This window comes from Lissotriton vulgaris, chromosome 9 (genome assembly GCF_964263255.1).
Source record: "Lissotriton vulgaris chromosome 9, aLisVul1.2, whole genome shotgun sequence".
Taxonomy (NCBI): Eukaryota; Metazoa; Chordata; class Amphibia; order Caudata; family Salamandridae; genus Lissotriton; species Lissotriton vulgaris.
Genome location: NC_141697.1, coordinates 1,241,863,029 through 1,241,885,177, shown reverse-complemented (window position 1 = coordinate 1,241,885,177; position 22,149 = coordinate 1,241,863,029). Strand labels below are relative to the sequence as shown.

At 48.6% G+C, this 22,149-nt stretch overlaps 1 protein-coding gene across 1 annotated transcript in view; it reads left to right on the top strand.

The window, feature by feature from the left end:
• GLT8D1 (glycosyltransferase 8 domain containing 1) overlaps positions 1-22,149 on the top strand; it is a 70,932-nt gene that overhangs the window by 20,949 nt on the left and 27,834 nt on the right. The window contains exons 4-7 of the mRNA XM_086939415.1: positions 2,795-3,011; positions 5,712-5,829; positions 7,182-7,266; positions 14,865-14,977. Coding sequence (XP_086795541.1) covers positions 2,795-3,011; positions 5,712-5,829; positions 7,182-7,266; positions 14,865-14,977 — 533 coding nt within the window. The remainder of the gene's footprint in view (positions 1-2,794; positions 3,012-5,711; positions 5,830-7,181; positions 7,267-14,864; positions 14,978-22,149) is intronic.

Here is a 22,149-nt window from a genome sequence, read left to right as displayed (position 1 = left end):
ATTTGAGGTGCTAGAGGGTGTCAAAGTGACACCCCCGTGACCCTTGCTGCAATCGGTATTTACCGAATCAGTAAATACCGATTCGGTAATGCCCATTGATTCCTATGGGCTGCAAAGCCCATAGGAATCAATGGGCATTACCGATTTGGTATTTACAGAATCGGTAAATACCGACTCTCAACGAATCGGTATTTACCGAATCTGAAATACCTACATCCCCCCCCCCCCCCCCCTCACCTCCATTTTACCACTTCTTAAATACCGAATCGGTATGATTCGGTATTTAAGTAGTGGTAAAATGAATTTACCTACATCTAGCCCCAGGAGTTTTATTCGTAGTGTCTGATTTTACAAAATGTATTGTCATGGTTTTAATTAACTGAAACAATAAACCTTTTCTATATAAATGCAAATATGTTGTTCTTATTAAGAGTAGTATTACAAGAATAGAAAGTTATCCCATAGTTTTAAAAGCTGCATGAATTCCTTTTTCAAATTTCGCTTGTCCTCAAAGTTACAATTACTCAGAACTCAAGAGAACTCAGAGAAGCGGAGAAGAAAAAAGTGTGGATGAGAATGGTGTTAAACCCACACGTGTTGCTAAGTTGGAGAAGAAAAAATTATTGTAGGATCCTGTTGTCCACGTAGAAGAAAGACTGAGAGTAGAGAAGCAAGGGTTTTTGAGGTGCATGTGTAGAACATCAGATTAGCCATGAATTAAAGTTGAAGTTTGAAGAGCCACAGGCCAGGAATGGGCTGAGTTTTCCCTCAACTCTAGACATTCATTTGACTTAATCACTTATCTGCCTGAACTCAGTCTCAGCCCCTGCAGAAAGAATGGTCAGGCGAGCTTTGCGAGCAGAGTTGAGCCCCAGCCTACTGAGTGGCTTGGTTGTCCTTTGTCCTCCTAGTGTTACTGTTAGCCTGTCCGCAGGCGCCGCGGGTGATTGGAATTGGAATTGGAATTGGTATTTATAAAGCGCGACTGTCGCTCCGGAAGGAGCATCCTGGCGCTAACTGGAAAGTATGCATGAGGTTGAAGGAAGGTGGGATTAGATGGCGTCCAGCACGTACTCATCAGAAAGGCTGAAGATCCAGGTTTTTAGTTGTTTCCTAAAATGGATTTCATTGGTTAGGGACCTCAGGTGCTGGGGCATGGAGTTCCAAGCTCTAGAAGATAGGTGGGTGAGGGTTTTACCCCCTTTGGTTTTTAGGTTGAAGTTGAATGGTTTTAGTAGGTTGTTATTGGAGGATCTCGGAGTCCTCTGGGGATTGTAATGGGGGTAGCGCCTGATTAGATATTTGGGGCCAATGTGGTTAAATGCCCGGAATGCAACGATTAGGATTTTGAAAAGAATCCTTTTGTGCAAAGGTAGCCAGTGGAGGGTTCTCAGAGCAGTGGAAGCTGAAGACCTCCTGGGGAGTTTAAGCACCATTCTGGCAGCAGAATGCTGGACGCTCTGCAGTTTTTTGAGTGTGACTTTTTTCACACCGGCCATTAGGCTATTGCAGTAATCCAGGCGCGATAGGATTAGCGCCACGGCTACCGTTTTTCTAGCATCCGTTGGTAGGAAGTCAAAGATTTTTTTGAGGGATTTGATGATTCCGAAGCAAGTTCCTGCCACCTTCCTAACGTGATGATCGAAGGATAGGTGAGTATCGAAGGTGACTCCAAGGTTTCTTGCTGTTGAGACGGTCTGGGGAGGGGCTGTGGAATCCTCTGGCCACCAGAGATGAGGACAGAAGTTGACATTTTTCCCCATGGGGAGGATTTCTGTCTTACTAGTGTTGCACTTGAGGTGGTTTGTTTCCATCCACAGAAAGACGTTTTTCAGGCAGTTTTTTAGATTTTGTTCCGCTGATGTAGAATTCTCCTCTAGCGGGACTATGAGTTGGGTATCGTCGGCGCATGATGTAACAGTTATGCCAAATGATTCGATCAAGGAGATGAGGGGAATAAGGTAGACGTTAAAAAGCAGGGGGCTTAAGATGGAACCCTGTGGGACTCCTGATCGAATCTTTTTCTCTGCAGAACTGAAAGGTCCTAGTGTGATGGATTGGGATCTTTCTGTTAGGAAAGATGTTATCCAGTTCAATGCCCGGTCAGAGATACCAATGTCCCTGAGTCTGTCCAGTAGTATGGGATGGGAGATGGTGTCGAACGCTGCTGTGAGGTCCAACAGGATCAATACTGCGTTCTTTCTTTGGTCCTGTATTATTTTTATTGAGTCCGTCAATTCGATCAAGGCAGTTTCCGTCGAGTGCTGGGGGCGGAAGCCTGATTGTTGGGGGTGGAGGATATTATTCACTTCGAGATGGTTTTTGAGTTCCCTGTATACTAATTGTTCCGTGATTTTTCCCAGGACTGGGAGAAGTGATATTGGACGGAGATTGGTCAGGTCGGAAGGGGATTTGTTCAATTTTTTCATTAAGGGCTTAACAATGGCTTGTTTCCATGCCCTGGGGATGATGCCAGTGCTGAGGGAGGTATTTACTATTTTGTTTATGATGGGGTTGACGGTGTCAATCAGTTGGTGAAGGATTCTAGGGGGGCAGGAGTCAGAGGGGGCTCCTGACTTGCATGCTAGGATGACTTCCTTAGTTTGGGATAGGGTGACCTGTGAGAACGTAGTTAGGTTTCTAGTTAGTGAGAGGCAGGTAAGATGTGCTCCGTGTCAGTACGGCGACCAGGGTTCTGCAGGTTCTCTTAGCAATTTGTTGTGTAAACACAATCTCTATGTTGTTGATGTCACTGTCCCTTGCCATGTGAAGCACTGAAATATTTCTTCCCTAGATTCAGGCTCCTTGGGGATACAGCGCATAGATTTTTTGCCTGAGGCACCAGACAGCATGCCCGAGGAGCGCAGTGGCAAAGAGATTCCAGTGGTGATTACAGCAGTCGAGGAGCGGCTCGGTGGTGTGATTGCGGCCATGAATAGCATTTCTACCAACACAAAATCCAATGTTGTCTTCTACATCGTCACCATGAACGACACGGTCGACCACCTGCGGTAAGGAACAAGCGGACGGGGCTCATAAACAACTATTTGGAGAAATTTGCCGTAGTAAATAAAGCCGACTTTCACTTTTTAATAAAATAATTCTAAATCAGATTACCTTCTTATGGAGAGAACATGTTGATTGAATGTGACATTTGTATTTGCATAAACAGTGGGAAGGTGGGTCAGCTAAGGTCCCCGCTTGTGAAAATGTTGGTGCCCCCTCTGCAAAGAACACAGAGAAAATGAACAAACGCTCTAGTTCACACTCTGTTAGCTCCACCAGTCATCCTTGAGAGCTGTCTCTTGCTAGCTCCTGTTTCTGTTCCAAAAGAGGACTCTGTGAATCCGGGCCACCGGGATCTCAGGAGGCGGATACTGCAAGCACTCCCACAACTGTGACAGTGCTTTTCTTTTTGACTTTGAGTTTCGGGGATAGCGAGCGAGGTTGAATAGTCAGCCCTCTCTCCCATGAAAGTGATGATATTTCTATTATAGTTTTGTTCCTTAGACAAGACGCCTGAGTGCAGATGTTGGTGCAGGGCTGTTCCTGGTCTTGACCACATTCTGTCACTGGGTTGGTGGATGAAGTGACGATGTTCAAACGTAGGGGTGCAGCTGGTACAGTGTGTCCCTCGAACGATGAACCTTCATGCTTGAGCCTGGTCACTTGGGCCTGCGAGGATGAGTCAAGAGCATGGAGGTCCTCAGGCCGCAGAACGCGTCAGAAGGGGTTGAACCGGTGTCTTGAAGAGGCAGAGCCCCCAGCGTCCGCAGCATCAATCTCCCAGCACTGCAGAGGCTTCTTGAACACCCTCACCCCATTAGCGGTGAGTTTAAAGTGTGTTGGTCCTTTCTTGGGGGAGATGGAAAGTATGTAGAGAGGGAAACTCAACAATCCTGATCCTGGGTCCAGCTAGGCAGCTGCAACAACCTCTGGTCTTCTGCAGCTCCTCTGAGGTAAAAGTTCTCATCCCAGCACGTGGAGCACCGCTTCCTGCTGTCCTGGGATGAAAAGGCAGCTTACCAGGCAGTGTACGGCCTTCTCCTTCAATTCCTGGGAGTAGCTGGTCTTTTCTTCACTCTGCAGTACGGTCCCTACTCTTTCAGGCCACTCAGCAAAACATCCTGGTCCAGCCCTTTGCTCTGTACTGGTTTAACAGCCCCTAGAATCCAAAAGGTGTTCTGGATACCTGATTCGCAGGGATTCAGATGCACCTGGAGCCAGGCCCACTGTCCCCTCTTCTTAAAAGTTATTCTTATGCACTTGGAGGAATAAAATCCATGCCCTTTGTGCCCTGCCGTAGGTGTGGGTCAGTCCCATGGAAAGCATAACGGGTACTTGTTGTTCACCACCATCCCTCAAAGACCACTGGGTTTGTACATCTGCCCCAGACACTTCTGCAGCCAATCAGTGGCTGATGCTAGCCTCAGCTATTCAGTCCCGATCTGGGTGTAGGATGGAGGGGTTGGGAGAGCAGCCACTCTGCGTGTTTAAAGTATTTTTGCGGTGGCTACGCCTGTGGCCACAGTCCTTTTGACATGCTTTCCTTTGTTTGGCTAAAGGCTGACCTGCTATTACTGTCTTGATCCAGGCAAGGTGGACGCAAATAAATCTTCCTTCTCTATTGAGAAGGATGTGATGCCTGACCCAGACCCCACCTGACTTGCAGTCCCTCATGCAGTAAAGGAGAAATTGCGCTGGGGCATGAAAGGAAAGATCAGTTGCTATCTGGCAGTAGCTATCCCCAGGAAGCATTCTTCAAACTTTGGGCAACAATCATGCAGCTGTTCACCCGTACTGGATCATCACATACCGCATGTACCCAAGTCCTACTCACAAGCACCTCTTACAGTCGGAGGAAGGGCCCAGTCCTGACACACACCGCAGATGTTTATTCACCCAGGAGGGCCTGTAGTCGATCTCCTCAACTTGTGGTGCAGCGAGAAAGCCTGGACCTGGCATGAGTCGTGTCTTCGCCTGCACGTGGGGATGGTAGTCATCTGCATTAATAGGAGTTCCACCCGGGGCGAAACTCTACAGTTCAGTAGAAAGTAGAAGCTTGCCGAGGAGCAACGTTCAATTCATCAAGAGCATCTTTTAACCATCCCTGTCATTTCCTTGCTGAACTCCTTCCTTGCAGACTACACATCCCGCCTGCTCTGCGTCCCTCTGTTGCCTGGCTGCCCCTCGATTCCCGGTCATCTGTGTCCTCCATTGCTCAGATAAATCCCCCATAATCTATCATCCCTCTGATCACCCCAGTGATCGCCCTGGACAGTAAAGCTCACTGCTGGGTGGGATTCTTCCGTTAGGGATAATTCATTTAAGCCTCCCAGCTCACATTTTCTCAGGCTGACTATCTTTTATCATGAGCTCAGGGCAACGTGGACTTGGTTTCGAGGATGGCCAACCCACTGCCGACTTTGATGATTCCTCTCTGTAGCTACGTATACAGTTATTGGTTTCAAAACCACCTCCATCATGTTGGCGCTCTAAAATTGCTTTTGTCGCTCTTATTCCACAACCAGTAAATTATCAGTTGTTTTTTGTGAATAAATGTGGGCAGGGAGACTGCTCGTTGAACTGTGTAAACCTGTCTATAGTTATCCGTTTATGAGATAATTTGACATCCAGTCTGTGTGACGACTTCACTTTTGTTAACTTCATGTTGTTTCATCAAAAAATATAAATGGTTTCTTTTCCTTTAGATTGTGGCTAAAGAATACGGAGCTGAAAACATTAAAATATAAAATTTTAGATTTTGATCCTCGTGTTTTGGAGGGGAAGATTCGGGTAGATCCTGACCAGCGAGAGCCCATAAAACCGGTAAGTGCTCAAACTCTGCTGCTGCTGTCTGTATCATGAACTCGAAGGGTCTGCACTCTGCCAGCGCTGTCTGTATCATGAACTCGAAGGGTCTGCACTCTGCTGCTGCTGTCTGTATCATGAACTCGAAGGGTCTGCACTCTGCCAGAGCTGTCTGTATCATGAACTCGAAGGGTCTGCACTCTGCTGCTGCTGTCTGTATCATGAACTCGAAGGGTTTGCAGTCTGCTGCTGCTGTCTGTATCATGAACTCGAAGGGTCTGCACTCTGCCAGCGCTGTCTGTATCATGAACTCGAAGGGTCTGCACTCTGCTGCTGTTGTCTGTATCATGAGCTCGAAGGGTCTGCACTCTGCCAGCGCTGTCTGTATCATGAACACAAAGGGTCTGCACTCTGCCAGCGCTGTCTGTATCATGAACCCAAAGAGCATCTGAGCTCTGCAAGTCATGTCTGTATCATGAACACAAATGGTCTACACTGTGCCAGTGATGTCTGTATTGTGAACACAAAAGGTCTGCACTCTGCTGGTGCTGTCTGTATCCTGAACACAAAGTGTTCTGCTGGTGATGTCTGTATCATGAAGACAAAGCGTTCTTCACTCACTTGTTCTGTCTGTATCATGGACACAAAGGGGTCTGCAATCTGATGGTGCTGTCTGTATTGCAAACAAAAAGCGTCTGCACTCTGCTGATGCTGTCTGTATCTTAAATACAAAGAGCATCTGAGCTCTGCAAGTGCTGTCTGTGTTATGAACACAAAGGGGTCTGCACTCTGCTAGTGCTGTCTGGATCATGAACACAAAGAGCTCTTGAGCTCTGCAAGTGCTGTCTGTGTTGTGAACACAAAGACAATATGAGTTCTGGTAACGCCTAGATCATGAACATTGTTGTTCACATGTTTGAGGTAAAGGTGCATAATTCTTGACTCACCCTTTTTTGAGATATTAAGATTCTCTTTAACTTTCCAGAAAGCGAATTGCTACTCTCAGACGTCATCAGGAGGGCCAGCACTGCCTATATTTTCAGACATATTACCCTGCCGTAAAGTAGTTGGCTACATTTACTTCAATTGTCCACTCCTCCACCTGCCACTGTTCGCCTCTTTGGTGGTTTAAGGGTTTGAGAGGTAGTGAGTGGTCTGGTGAGACTGTTCTTGTGACGGACCATGGCATGTGCCATGGATAGATGCGTGATCCTTCATTGTCCACATACTGCTGATGCTGTGCACTTTGTGTCTGCGGTTCAACTCTCGGCAGTGGTGTTCATGCAATGTTTGCACTTCTGTAGGCCTGTGCAGTTTGTGTTGTTAACTAATGTCATATTCTTTTCTCTGTTCCGGGTCTGTCCTCCCAGCTGACGTTTGCAAGGTACTACCTACCGTACATGGTCCCTGATGCCGAGAGGGCAATCTACATGGACGACGATGTCATCGTGCAAGGTGAGCGTCACTCCTCGTGTCACTCCGGTGTCTTACTCGGTTTGGGCTCACAGACTTGCATGCTTACACTCACGTGAAAACAGTGACTGATTCTGCTTGTGAAGGTTTGAGAAGAGCTTTGGTGCAGTCGAGATAAGATGTTGGAGGAGGGGAAGGATCTCTCGGGGTCAACTGGGATTTTTACAAAAGTTGGGTCTCGGGACTGACATTGAGTGTTTCCCAGGTGGCACAAATTATTTTAGTTTTTAATCCTTTAATAGTTCATACAAAATCAGTTTCATCTTTGTTTTGTAGTGTACTTTTGTGAGAAAACTTGTAAAATTAGATAAAAAACATTCTACAGATTTGTTGCTAAGTGAAAAATATGTAAAAAAACAAATGGTTGACAGTAGAATGTACATAGGACACTGGCGAGACCGATAGGAGGTCCTGTCAGCGGCTTGTTAAAAGTTGAAGCCCATGATTTGCACCCAGATGAAATTCTCGCATGACTGTAGTCCTTGAAATGCTGTCCAGAAAGTATTTCAAGCTTCGATGAGGACAGTAAGGAGGACAAGTAAGCAGCTGTGACAAGTGGGCCTTTGACAGTTGGCTCCTCCTTGCCCGGGGACCAGCGTTTCCTCCTTGTCAGGGGACCGGCGTCTCCTCCTTGCCCGGGGACTGGCGTCTCCTCCTTGCCCGGGGACTGGCGTCTCCTCCTTGCCCGGGGACTGGTGTCTCCTCCTTGCCCGGGGACTGGTGTCTCCTCCTTGCCCGGGGACTGGTGTCTCCTCCTTGCCCGGGGACTGGCGTCTCCTCCTTGCCCGGGGCCTGGCGTCTCCTCCGTGCCCGGGGACCGGTATCTCCTCCTTGGCCGGGGACCGGCGTCTCCTCCTTGCCTGGTGGACCAGTTGCTCCTCCCTGCCTGGGGACTGTTGTCTCCTCCTTGCCTGGGAGCCTGCATCTCCTCCTTGCCCGGGGACCGGCGTCTCCTCCTTGCCCAGGGACCGGTGTCTCCTCCTTGCCCGGGGACGAGGGTCTCCTCCTTGCCAGGGGACGAGGGTCTCCTCCTTGCCGGGGGACTGGCGTCTCCTCCTTGCCAGGGGACTGGCGTCTCCTCCTTGCCAGGGGACTGGCGTCTCCTCCTTGCCCGGGGACTGGCGTCTCCTCCTTGCTCAAGGACTGGCATCTCTCCTTGCCCGGGGACCGGCGTCTCCTCCTTGCCTGGGAACAGCCGTCTCCTCCTTGCCCGGGGACCGGCGTCTCCTCCTTGCCCGGGGACCGGCGTCTCCTCCTTGCCCGGGGACCGGCGTCTCCTCCTTGCCCGGGGACCGCGTCTCCTCCTTGCCCGAGGACCGGCATCTCCTTCCCGTCTGGGGACCAGTTGCTCCTCCTTGCCTGGGGACCTGCGTCTCCTCCTAGCTTGGGGACCTGTTTCTCCTTGCCCGGGGACCAGCATCTCCTCCTTGCCCAGGGACCGGCATCTCCTCCTTGCCCAGGGACCGGCATCTCCTCCTTGCCCGGGGACCATCGTCTTCTCCTTGTCTGCTGACCGTCATCTCCTCCTTGCCTGGGGACCATCGTCTCCTCCTTGCCTGGGGACCGTCGTCTCCTCCTTGCCTGGGGACCGTCGTCTCCTCCTTGCCTGGGGACCGTCGTCTCCTCCTTGCCTGGGGACCGTCGTCTCCTCCTTGCCTGGGGACCGTCGTCTCCTCCTTGCCTGGGGACCGTCGTCTCCTCCTTGCCTGGGGACCGTCGTCTCCTCCTTGCCTGGGGACCGTCGTCTCCTCCTTGCCTGGGGACCGTCGTCTCCTCCTTGCCTGTGGACCGTTGTCTCCTCCTTGCCGGCGGTCCGTCGTCTCCTCCTTGCCTGGGGACCGTCGTCTCCTCCTTGCCTGGGGACCGTCGTCTCCTCCTTGCCTGGGGACCGTCGTCTCCTCCTTGCCTGGGGACCGTCGTCTCCTCCTTGCCTGGGGACCGTCGTCTCCTCCTTGCCTGGGGACCGTCGTCTCCTCCTTGCCTGGGGACCGTCGTCTCCTCCTTGCCTGGGGACCGTCGTCTCCTCCTTGCCTGGGGACCGTCGTCTCCTCCTTGCCTGGGGACCGTCGTCTCCTCCTTGCCTGGGGACCGTCGTCTCCTACTTGCCTGTGGACCGTCGTCTCCTCCTTGCCTGTGGACCGTCGTCTCCTCCTTGCCTGGGGACCGCCGTCTCCTCCTTGCCTGGGGACCGCCGTCTCCTCCTTGCCTGGGGACCGCCGTCTCCTCCTTGCCTGGGGACCGCCGTCTCCTCCTTGCCTGGGGACCGCCGTCTCCTCCTTGCCTGGAGACCGCCGTCTCCTCCTTGCCTGGGGACCGCCGTCTCCTCCTTGCCTGGGGACCGCCGTCTCCTCCTTGCCTGGGGACCGCCGTCTCCTCCTTGCCTGGGGACCGCCGTCTCCTCCTTGCCTGGGGACCGCCGTCTCCTTGCCTGGGGACCGCCGTCTCCTCCTTGCCTGGGGACCGCCGTCTCCTCCTTGCCTGGGGACCGCTGTCTCCTCCTTGCCTGGGGACCGCTGTCTCCTCCTTGCCTGGGGACCGCCGTCTCCTCCTTGCCTGGGGACCGCCGTCTCCTCCTTGCCCGGGGACCGGCGTCTCCTCCTTGCCCGGGGGCATGCGTCTCCTCCTTGCCCAGGGACCGGTGTCTCCTTCTTGCCCGGGGAACGGCGCCTCCTTCTTGCACGGGGAATGGCGTCTCCTCCTTACCCGGTGACCGGCGTCTCCTCCTTGCTTGGGGACCGGCGTCTCCTCCTTGCTTTGGGACCGGCGTTTCCTCCTTGCCTGGGGACCAGTGGCTACTCCTTGTCTCCAGCAAGTCCACCTTGGACTGGTGGCTCCTCTTTCTCTGGGGACCCGTGACGACTCTTTCTCTGGGGACCCATGGCGACTCTTTCTCTGGGGACCCATGACGACTCTTTCTCTGGAGACCCATGTCGACTCGTTCTCTAGAGATCTGTGTCGACTCTTCCTCTCGAGACCCATGTCGACTCTTTCCCTGGAGATCCGTGTCGACTCTTTCTCTGGGGATCCATGACGACTCTTTCTCTGGGGACCCGTGTCGACTCTTTCTCTGGGGACCCGTGTCGACTCTTTCTCTGGAGATCCGTGATTCTTTCTATGGAGATCCGTGTCGACTCTTTCTCTGGGGACTCATGACGACTCTTTCTCTGGGGACCCACGACGACTCTTTCTCTGGGGACCTACGACGACTCTTTCTCTGGGGACTTACGACAACTCTTTCTCTGGGGACCCATGTCGACTCTTTCTCTGGAGAGCCGTGTCGACTCTTTCTCTGGCGATCCATGTCGACTCTTTCTCTGGAGATCTGTGACAACTCTTTCTCTGGGGACCCGTGTCGACTCTTTCTCTGGAGATCTGTGACGACTCTTTCTCTGGGGACCCGTGTCGACTCTTTCTCTGGAGATCTGTGATGACTCGTTCTCTGGGGACCCATGTTGACTCTTTCTCTGGAGATCAGTGACGACTCTTTCTCTGGGGACCTGTGTCGACTCTTTCTCTGAGAAGCTGTGTCGACTCTTTCTCTTAGGATCAGTGACTCTTCCTCTCCTGAGGGCCAACAGCTCATCATTGTCACAGTATCAATAGCTTAGACAATTTACAGATCAGTGACTCCTCATTCTCTAGAGTCTGGTGACTTGTGGGTCACCTCTTGCTGGGTAGTGTGGAGTGAGCGGCTCATCAGTGGGTGGGCAACTTGTGAGAGTAGCTCCGCTCAGAGCACAAAATGAGCAGCACTAAGTGGTGATAGCACAGGCAGAGAAGTGGTTTTCAGTTTTGTTAGGCTCTGATGTAAACAAATTCTTCTTCCTTGATTGTGAGCTGGGACTACTCTGTGTCATCTTTTGGCTCAACGGGGCAGTTGAACAGCGCGCCCTGCCCTTGAAAGTAATGTTCAGGCCAAGGATTGCCATGAAATGTATGAGCCTCCGACAGTGTATGAGGAGGGCATTTACCAAATAAAGGGGAGAGGATGGAGCCTTACGGCTAGAGCGGTTGACCTTGAAGCTTGGGAACCGGGTTCGAGTCTCGGCAACGACGCTCAAAATCATGTGATTCTGGACAAATCATTTAATATCCCTGTGCTTAACTAAAAAAAAAAGGTGTCCATCTGTAAGAAAACTGGTGCTTGTGCAAAGCACTCTGATACGATATCTCGAGTTTAGTTTGCTCTATATAAAACCCCCCAAAAATGTTTTTTAAAGGTGTGTAAGTGGTTGATGATAGTAGCACATTGCTTACCATTGGCTTTGTGGTTTATAATTCAAAGTTACTTGCTTTCTGTTGACTGACTTTTTTTATTTTAGGCTGTCCAGCGTACGTTTGTACCTTCCGTTGCCCAACCCTACTTATTGTATTCTTCCACTAGTACTAAAATTCTGTAAACAGGCCTTTGGATCTTGTTCTCATTAGGTCACATCTGCTCTGCATTCAAAGACAGAGGTCAGATGTCCAGCTCTGTTTTCCAGGAAGCTTGGTGTTTACTCCTATTCATCTGACTTCAAAGTGAGAGGATCTATATAACAATCATGCTGCCTACTTGGGGTATGCTGTATGATGTTACATTTTTATAGCACAAAACAAACGTTAAAGGTATAGAAACAAACTGTGCAGATAATTCAGAATATGGAAAGCACAAATGATGGACATTTTTTTGGTAATTCTGAAGTACGGTGGAAGCTTATATTTTAATACAATCAAAACAAATCAATACACTATGTGATGACCTTTCTACACACATTGTTTGTGCGATGTATACTTTAATCAGTGTATGTCCGTGCAAATGTAATGCTCATTTTAACTGAGTGCTGTTGTCTGTGTTGCTTGAGTGTGAATTTACCTTGAAAAAAATAGGAGATAAGAGCGTTTGACAAAACAGGAAGAGTTTGTTTAATTAAACGCAGCGGCCGGGAGAACAGGCGACAGAGTCGGGGTCTGTAGACTGTCTCAAAGTTCATCGGTTTTGGCCGTCATTTTATACATTTCCCAAAGTGTCATCAAGCAATGTGTACATTCTTTTTGAACAAGAAACTGGGCCTTGGCATTGTGCCATAAATCTGGCCATTTGATAAGAAGCGCAGGTGGGTCTCGACCATGCTTGGATACAATTTGGGGCCAGTGGGCATGTGTCAAGATGTCCGAAATGGGAGCACATGATCACTGTGTGTAGTGTGCATGCAGGGTTCTGATTGGCTGAGTTTTCCTAACTTAGTGTGGCATCTGACTTTATGGTGTTTTAGGAACGCGCACCCCTTTGGCCAAATGTGTTTTTATTGGGGCCAATCTCCTAAGACTTGTGGTGCCGATGCCTATCTGTGGGATCGATCTGGGTTTTCCTGTGTGCGCTTTTGTGTAAGGGGTACGTGTCACCCCACCTGTGATCTGTCAACAGTTGTTTCAGGCCTCGGCCGCAGGGCCTGTCTGACCACGTATTTTTGACTTGAATTTCATGAAGAAGTCATATCAGTTGGATTTGACTACAGCAATGCGAGTTCATTGTTATACGTACATATATCATGTGTACATCAACAGCAAATCTTTCACTATTAACATCTGTAATGGCAGTATTTTACCAAACCCTGCATACGTCACGTTACCGCACTCTACTATGCACCACTCCACACTCCTCCTCTCTGCTTCACTGCACTCTACTCTGCTACACTATACACTACTCCACTCTACCTTGCTTCACTGCACTCTACTCTGCAACACTCCACTCTATGCCACTTCACTCGACGTCTCTCTACTCTACACCACTCCACTCTGTGCCAATGCTCTCGCCCCACATTACTCTCCTATGCATCACTGCACCCTTCACCGCTGCATTCTATGCCATTCCACTCTAAGCCACTCAAATCTACTCTGCACCACTGCACTCTACTCTGAATCAGTCTAATCTACACCACTGCACTCTACATGCTCTATTCCACTCTATGCCTCTCCACACTACTGCAATTTAGCCTGTGACACTCCATTCTGCGCCACTGCACTCTATGCCAATGCACTCTGCACCATTTACTCAAAACAAATATACTCCTACACCACTGCACTCTACGCCATTCTACTCTACACCACTTTACTCAAAACAAATATACTCCTACACCACTGCACTCTACGCCATTCTACTCTACACCACTTTACTCAAAACAAATATACTCCTACACCACTGCACTCTACGCCATTCTACTCTACACCACTGCACTCAAAACAATTATACTCCTACACCACTGCACTCTACGCCATTCTACTCTGCACCACTTTACTCAAAACAAATATACTCCTACACCACTGCACTCTACGCCATTCTACTCTACACCACTGCACTCAAAACAATTATACTCCTACACCACTGCACTCTGCGCCATTCTACTCTGCACCACTTTACTCAAAACAAATACACTCTACACCACTGCACTCTATGCCATTCTACTCTACACCACTTTACTCAAAACAAATATACTCCTACACCACTGCACTCTACGCCATTCTACTCTACACCACTGCACTCAAAACAAATATACTCCTACACCACTGCACTCTACGCCATTCTACTCTACACCACTGCACTCAAAACAAATATACTCCTACACCACTGCACTCTACGCCACTCTACTCTACACCACTGCACTCTAATCTGCAACACTGCAGTCTCTGCCACTGAACTCTTCGCCACTCTACTCTGCGCCACTGCACTCTAATCTGCAACACGGCAGTCTCTGCCACTGAACTCTGCGCCACTGCACTCTATGCCACTGCAATCTCTGCCACTGGACTCTACGCCATTCCACTCTACACCACTGCACTTTACGGCACGCTAATCTGCAACACTGCAGTCTCTGCCCCTGAACTCTGCGCCACTCTACGCCACTGCACTCTATGCCACTGCATTATACTCTGCTCCACTCCACTGTACGCCACTCTGCTGCACTCGATGCCAATGTACTCTACACTAATCCATTCTATGCTACTACACTCTATGCCACTCTAATCTACTGTGCACTACTGCACTCTGACACTGCACTCTACGTCTCGCTATTCTGCAGCACTCTACTTTATGCCAGTGCAATCTACCCCACTCTTCTATGCTTTACTACACTCTTCACCACTGTACTTAACACTGCTGTATTCCACTGCACTCCACGCCACTCCACTCTTGTTTACCCCACTAACTTTTATCCATGCTGAACAGCAGCCACGCTGGTGTTCAACATGGCTAGAACATAATGGCAAAGCCAATAGCTCTTGCATAGGTGAGACTTATTGGCTTTTCTCAAAGTAAGCTAATCGCTCCCCTGCACCCAGAGACAGCATGAAAGGGATCGCTGTCGGGGGACACAGTATCTCCAGTGTGGGCCACTACGGAAAGAGTAGATGAGATGGGACCACGCGTGGGCTGTACTGTGCCAGCAGCTGCAATGAGCATAGAGAGTGACCGCCTCATCCATGAGCACAGAGAGTGACCGCCTCATCCATGAGCACAGAGAGAGTGACAGCCTCATCCTTCAGGCTTGACCCTCGCTTCCACTGAGTTGTGCTCATGTACATTTTCTTTTACGTTCCTGCAGATGACATCCTTGAACTGTATGACACGCCGCTGAAACCCGGACATGCTGCAGCTTTTTCCGAAGACTGTGACTCGGTTGCTTCCAAGTTCCTTGTACGAGGAGCAGGAAACCAGGTATGTTGTGCAGAAATATTCCGTGTTGAATTGATAAGCTGTGGCTTTACACACACCAAGTCAAAACAATGTTATCTTCATGCACACCTGTTGATTATAACCATTTCAAAAATATTCGTGTTGGCGCTATCCTTGTCACACTGAGTCTGCAGTGCCTTAATAATACTGGTATCGAGTGTGGTTTGGCAAGCCACGAAGAATGCGCTCCTTTTTGAATGAAACTACTAGGTTTCTTCACTCGCCTATTTATGTATATCATCGATTTTCATGCCAGTTCTTTAAATGATCACATTACTACTGTCTAGTTCATCGATTTCATAGTTGTATTTAATTGTTCATTTTTCAATGTTTTTCACTTCATACGAGAAAGTTCATTGCATTCATGAAAATTCACAAATTTGCTATTTTACATTATGCCCAATGCATTTCGGGTTAAAGGGAAATAACCCTTCGTCAGGGGCCTGTTAAAGAAAATAATGAGAAAACATTCAGGACGACAAGGGCGGTGCCACAGTCCTTATGAACACTGTGGACTACGAACTGGAATGTACCAGACAACTGAGTGACACACGCTATTACACTCCTATTCCATGTGACCCCACGCCTACAAACAACAATAACAGGCTTGGTAGAAAGTGCAGAATGTGAACAGTGGATCAGTAAGAAAGAGGCGGACTTCCTGATGAAAAAAGATCCCAGGGTTCCGTACTTTTACATTCTTCCCAAGATCCACAAAGACATGGGACCAGTTCCCGGACGACCGATAGTGTCTGGGATTAATTCCATCCTCGAACCGCTTTCACAATTTTGTGATCACTTTCTACAACCCTTAGTGAGACGCATTCCCTCGTTCATCCAAGATACCTCTGATGTCTTACGCATGTTGAACACAGTCCAAAATATCAGTCAAATTAATCTCCTGATTACTCTTGATGTGGAGGCCCTCTACACAAACATCCCCCAGAGGGCCACACTAGAAGTAATCGAGGAGAGGCTAGGGTTGGAAATGTGGAACTCATCCACCCCACCTTCATTCATTATGGAGTGTGCTACTTTAGCACTGACAGAGAATTTCTTTGAATTCAAGGGTAATTACTATCATCAAACGCAAGGGACCTCGATGGGCAGTACCTTTGCCCCATCGGTGGCATGCCTCTATATGGCTGACTTTGAAGACAGACATATACAACAACAGGCGAACCCCTTCCGTAACAACATCTTGATGTGGAAACGATTTATTGACGACATCTTGATCTTGTGGACAGGACCCTCGACCTCGCATGAGGCCTTTTTCGAATGGGTTAACACTCTCAACCCATACCTTAGGTTTACGATGTCCGTGTCACCTACCGAGATTGCCTTCCTCGATCTAACAATAAAGCTCAAAGATGGGGCTCTTAGTACCACGATGTATAGGAAACCCACCGACCGTAATAGCTTGCTCCATTACACTAGTCACCATCCCAAAGCACTACGCACTAACCTTCCCTTTGGGCAATTTTTGCGAATAAGGCGAAACTGTAGTGACTCTACCGAGTACAAAAAAGAATCAGCAATCCTCTCGAGGAACCTGCTAGATAGAGGTTACCCCACTAGAGATGTCTATACAGCGCAGAAAAGAGCAAGAAATAATCATCGTGAGGCCCTCCTTGAACCACGGGAGCAGGCACCTATAGTGAACCAACCTATTACCTGTGTCACCACATTTACCCCAGCGTCTACTAAAGTCAAGAGCCTGATCAAACGACATTGGGCCATATTGAACACAGGTGACCTTACCTTTGATCTACCTAGATTCGCGTTCAAACGATCACAGAATATTAAAGATATTTTGATCAGTACAAGACCAAAAGTCAAAAAGAAGGGGACACAACAGACACTATGGCAATTGCCCCCTGTGAAAGGGCATTATCCTTGTGGTTCCTGTACAGCTTGTGCTTTCACAGCTATGCATAAAACAATACAATTGCATCTACATGCTGACGTGCCCATGCGAGCTACAATACATAGGAATGACGACACGTCCTGTCAGAACCCGCATTACAGAACATCGCAGTAATTTTCGCTGTAAAAAAACTAACACGAAGATGTGTAAACACTATGTGGAGGCGAATCATACTGTTGACTCCCTTAAATGGCTTATACTTGAATCTAGCCCGAATTGCCCTAAACAAGCCCTGTTCCGCAAAGAACAAAGGTGGATCCATCGCTTATCATCAGATAGTCAGGGTTTGAATGAGGACATCCTGTGGCATGCATTATAGCAATATACTGCTGCAAATATCTTGACTTAGTCACGTGAGGAGGGCATCTATACACTCTGCTTGCGAAGCCATGCACACCAGACCTAGAGCGTCCAATATGCTCCTTAACAGACACAAAGTTTTTGACTTAACCCACTACATACAACATATGATTATAATACAGTCCAATTGCCACCCTGGGAATTAAATAAATATACCTCACAGCCAGCGTGCACATTCAACTGTAAGCTCCGGATCCGGTTGTCCCCTTTTACCACCTATAGTCACAACCTCCACACATGCGCTCATAATTAGGTGTTCATAAGAGTCTGACGCTGCATACCACCCTAGGAGTATTTTGTATTATATATGAATCCTTACGCTGAAGAAAAAGAGGGTCACTGTTCCCCTATGTAATATAGTCCCTTCAACCACTGAGTAGCGCACTCTGACCCTCCTCCATTTAGTAATGGCCTCCACGCTCACATTCCCGATTTTGGCTGAAGGACATGCATATGAGGGCAGACCGATGGAACTAACCATCTCGCTAGCCGCCTCGGAATGACAACTGCAGTTCACGTGACACCATACTGCATTTCACTCGCAACCCCGGTAGTTTTAGGTCTCGCTATTCGATGCGCATGCGCATCGAGCTTGCGAGTATATAGGGCTTTAACCAGAGTTAAACTAACTGGGCGATTTGGTGCTGTGCCCGTGGCTTTTAGGTCAATGCGCAAGCGCATTGACCTAAAATGCGCGTGCACATCACCAAATCGCCGTCTGTTCCCTCAGCCGCACTCCAGGCCCCTGCTGCTTTCACACCCTCTCCTCTCCCCGCTCCGCCCCCTCCCCTGCCCGCCGTGTCGCATTTCTCATCCCCCTTCTGCCGCCCCTGCTCTACTGAAGCCATAAACATTCCTAGCCTCTCGGGCCTTTTGTGTACATCCTGGGGGCTCACTGTCGTTGCTGCGTGTCCCCCCTCGTGAATTTGTTTTTAGCCCTACACGTCCTACTGCTGTTTTCTCTCTTTCTCGCATTTCTCCTTCTTCTAGCACTGGCTTGTTTTTATCATGTCCCTTTACTTGTAAGGCAATCCTTGTTGTATCTGTTTTGTAACGCTCGTAATCCTAAATCCTTATACTTTGCAACCAGTTCTCATGTAGATCGCTCTGACACCTTCCGGTAAAATTCGCGCTATATAAACTCGTATAATTAAAATAATATAAATAAAATAAAAATTTCTGCGAGCAGCCACTTCAGGATATCCCTCCACAGTGCAAGGCGCCTGTTGCGGATCTGCCCGCTCTTGAGGCCTGAGACGGCTGGCTATTCCCTAGCGTTGTTGTTGGCTGGCGGATGGGGTAGATGTTTCTTGGCCTGACTCCCTCTCGCTATTCTCTGAGGCCTCCTTTAATGCCCCACCTAATACCCACCGAAGCTATTCTACATACCAGTGGGCCCTGAGCCTTGGCCCCTTCATCTTTGTTATACCGGAAGTCCCTTAATAATGCTATTTTCGTGCCCTTAATAACAGCACCCTAGCTGGCTGTGAGACGTGAGGGGTCAGCTGAATTGTAACATCAGTGAGGAAATGCCATTCGCGGAGCACAGTGCGTAGGTAGCAGCCAGTCCCCATTTTTAATGTAAGTAACACTTTGTATTTACTGATCCGCCTTGTTGGAAACGTTATCTCTGTATATTCTTTTTTTTTGTTGCGAAAATTGCCCCTCCTAGCCGCTGCAACACACTCACAATTCCACTGTCAATGTGAAAATACTTACACATAAGCAATCTGAAACCTTGGCAGCTTATGCAAATTACAACAACTGTTACGTTAATTGATGCAACGTGACACTTGCTCTTCTCTCACCATCCCCGCCACCACTCTGGCCTATCCCAGCGCATCCATTACATACCGCGCCCCACAGACCCAAGCAACCCCATGCGATGGAGAGGGGGGGGGGGGGGGCAGTGGAATCCCCCAGCTGACCCTCTCATCAGCCAGGCCTAACGGCCCTCCTGAAACTCTATCTGCCGCGCAAACAAAGCCCATCTCTTCTGGCCTGTGCCTGTCCCACTCCCAGACTGCTATCCCAAGCCCGCTATGCATTTCCGCACGCCTTTCTCCGAGCGGTCTCCGTAGTCTTAAATGACAGGATTCCCCTCCCAATCGCCCAGCAACGCTCCCACGCGTGCCTCACTCCGAGCGGTCTCCGTCTCCTTCAATGACATGATCCACCCTTCCCCTCCCGATCGCCCAGCACTCCCACACGTGTCTCACCCAAGGGCACTTGACTGTGCGGCCCCCTGCACCCCCCCGACCCCCCCCTCCGCCCTCGGCCATCCCTGCATCCTCTACTGCACTCACCTTTCCCGACCACGCCCGACCCTGGCATTGTCCCCTCAGCGCCCGCAGCACCAAACCCCATTCCTATCGGCCCCAGAAGGATGAAAGGCCCGTGCATGACGCCCATCCAAATCAGCTCCAAGCTTAAATCCCCCACCCCCCGCTCACTGCCCCTATTTATGTTCTGCTAGGCACCGTGGCACCCTTGATCCATCTCACCCAACGTCCTATTCTTAGTACGTGGCCTTTAATTTTCTAAGCTATGTATACCCATATTACACTGACAAATAGGTAAAGTTTGTGATCTCTGCTATCAAAAACCTAAATATGTTTAAAGCAGAAAAACCAGGCTTATTTAAAGCAGCAAAATACAGAGGCCTAAAAATATATTAGAAAAAACAAAGCATTTTTCCCATTGACCAAATACATGGCAAGAAAATATAATCTAATAAAATATGTGAAAATAAGTTATGTTTTCACAGTGAACTACATAAATCATGATGATATACACGATCTAGATCTCTCTATTAATGTATATATTTCTGCATGATTGTTACCCTCGTTAAATGTCACAAAAAAATGTTAATATTTCACTTCTGTTCTTGAATTTTCATCACAATAAAATACACACGTTATTTTCAAAAGTTTAAGCTATTGCCATTATAAATTACAATCACTTTTATTTAAGTATTAATTATTTGAAAAAATTAAAAGCCATTGTTATTTGTAATATCAATACATCTAAGTCACGTAAATACAAAACATGTTGCATTACAAATGCTATAGGTGTCACATTCGCGAAAGTTATAACTATTGGCATTGTAAATGACAAAGCTATCAATTTAGCTATTTTAAAAACCAACACATAAATAAAATAATTGTCATTACAAGACCAATAGCTCCAACTTTTCTAATGCGAGACCTATTGCATTTCCAATGCTTGTTTTCCTTAGCCTCATAGCAATCCTTCTGAGCCTCATAGCTAGTACACTGATCACATAATAGTTTGTGGGCTCATGTCTTTTATTAATTGGCATAAACACTCAATATAAGCTCATGAGTGGATATCCGAATTGGACCAACGCTACACTGTACCCTACCACTACCGCACATTAGTCCAACCACACACGCGGTTTAAGGGTTATTATTCCCCTGGTTAACTCAGTCCCTGAACCACAGTGTTCACCTTCCCCTGACTCCCACCTCCACTCTACAATGGCCGCCACGTTCACCAACCATATCATGTGACATGACGGACGGCGGCTAACGCCAGAGTGTGGGGGCGGGGCCACGTACCAAACAAACACGCTACCCGGCTTTATATGGCGAGCGCCGCCGAGCTCCAACATCTATCCGAGCTCGGCGGAGATGGGTAGGTGACGAGACCGGTACGCAGTGGCTGAGAGGTAAGGAGGGTGCAGATACACCCCCGATGTTGTCTGGACCCGGTTTTGGACCCCTGCTAATCTAACCAACTAGAGGGGACCGCTTCTGCCAAACTCCACATACTGTGGTTGCATTTCTCTGGGAGCTCTATTTTACGAAGGCTCCGCTCCTTGCAACCCTTGTATACCAAGGTTGCATTCCTGTGTTGGTGTTCCCTTTGACAAAGACATGCATTAAGGGCCCGATGTAGGTAAATCCCATTTACCGATTTTGAAATACCGAATTTTACCGATTCGGTATTTCAAAATCGGTAAATGGGATGTAGGTCCCAACATCTGGATTCTTTTCCGAATCCTTAAAATTCGGTATTTACCGATTCGGTAAATACCGAATCGGTATTTGCTATTGAATCCTATGGGCCTTTGAAGCCCATAGGATTCAAGTCAAATACCGAATCGGTATTTACCGAATCGGTAAATACCGACTTTGGCAAGGGTGCAGGGGGTGTCACTTTGACACCCTCTAGCACCCCCAAAACGGGCATGTGTGCAATGTGGCACACAGACATGCCCTAAGGGCACGTCTGTCTGTCACATGGCACATGTGTACATGCACAGATGTGCATGTACACAGGAATCGGTATTTTACCATGGATTTGTATTCCATGGTAAAATACCGATTCTGTAAGCCATGTGCCAATGGTAAATTGGCCACCTACATTGCATTTTCGGTAATTTTACCGAATCGGTAAATATTACCGAATCGGTAATTATTTTACCGATTCGGTACATATTACCGAATCGGTAAATTTACCGATTCGGTAATGATACCGATTCGGTAAAATTACCGAAATTGTGCCCCTACATCTCGGTAGCCCTTTACCGATCGGAAACGGCCGAAAATCGGTATTTTCGGCCGTTTCGGATCGGTAAAGGGCTACCTACATCGGGCCCTTACTGTGTTCCGATGTTGTTTGGACCCGTTTTTGGACCCCTGCTAATTTAACCAACTAGAAGGGTTTGCTTCTGCCGAGCTTTACATACCTAGGTTGCATCTCTCTGTTTGCTCCATTTCACGAGGGTTCCGCTTCTTGCAACCCCTTACATGCCATGGTAGCATTCCTCTGTTGTTGCTCCCTCTGACAAAGACATGCATTAACTGTGTCCACGTTTTTTCTATACCCCTAGTCAAACCCT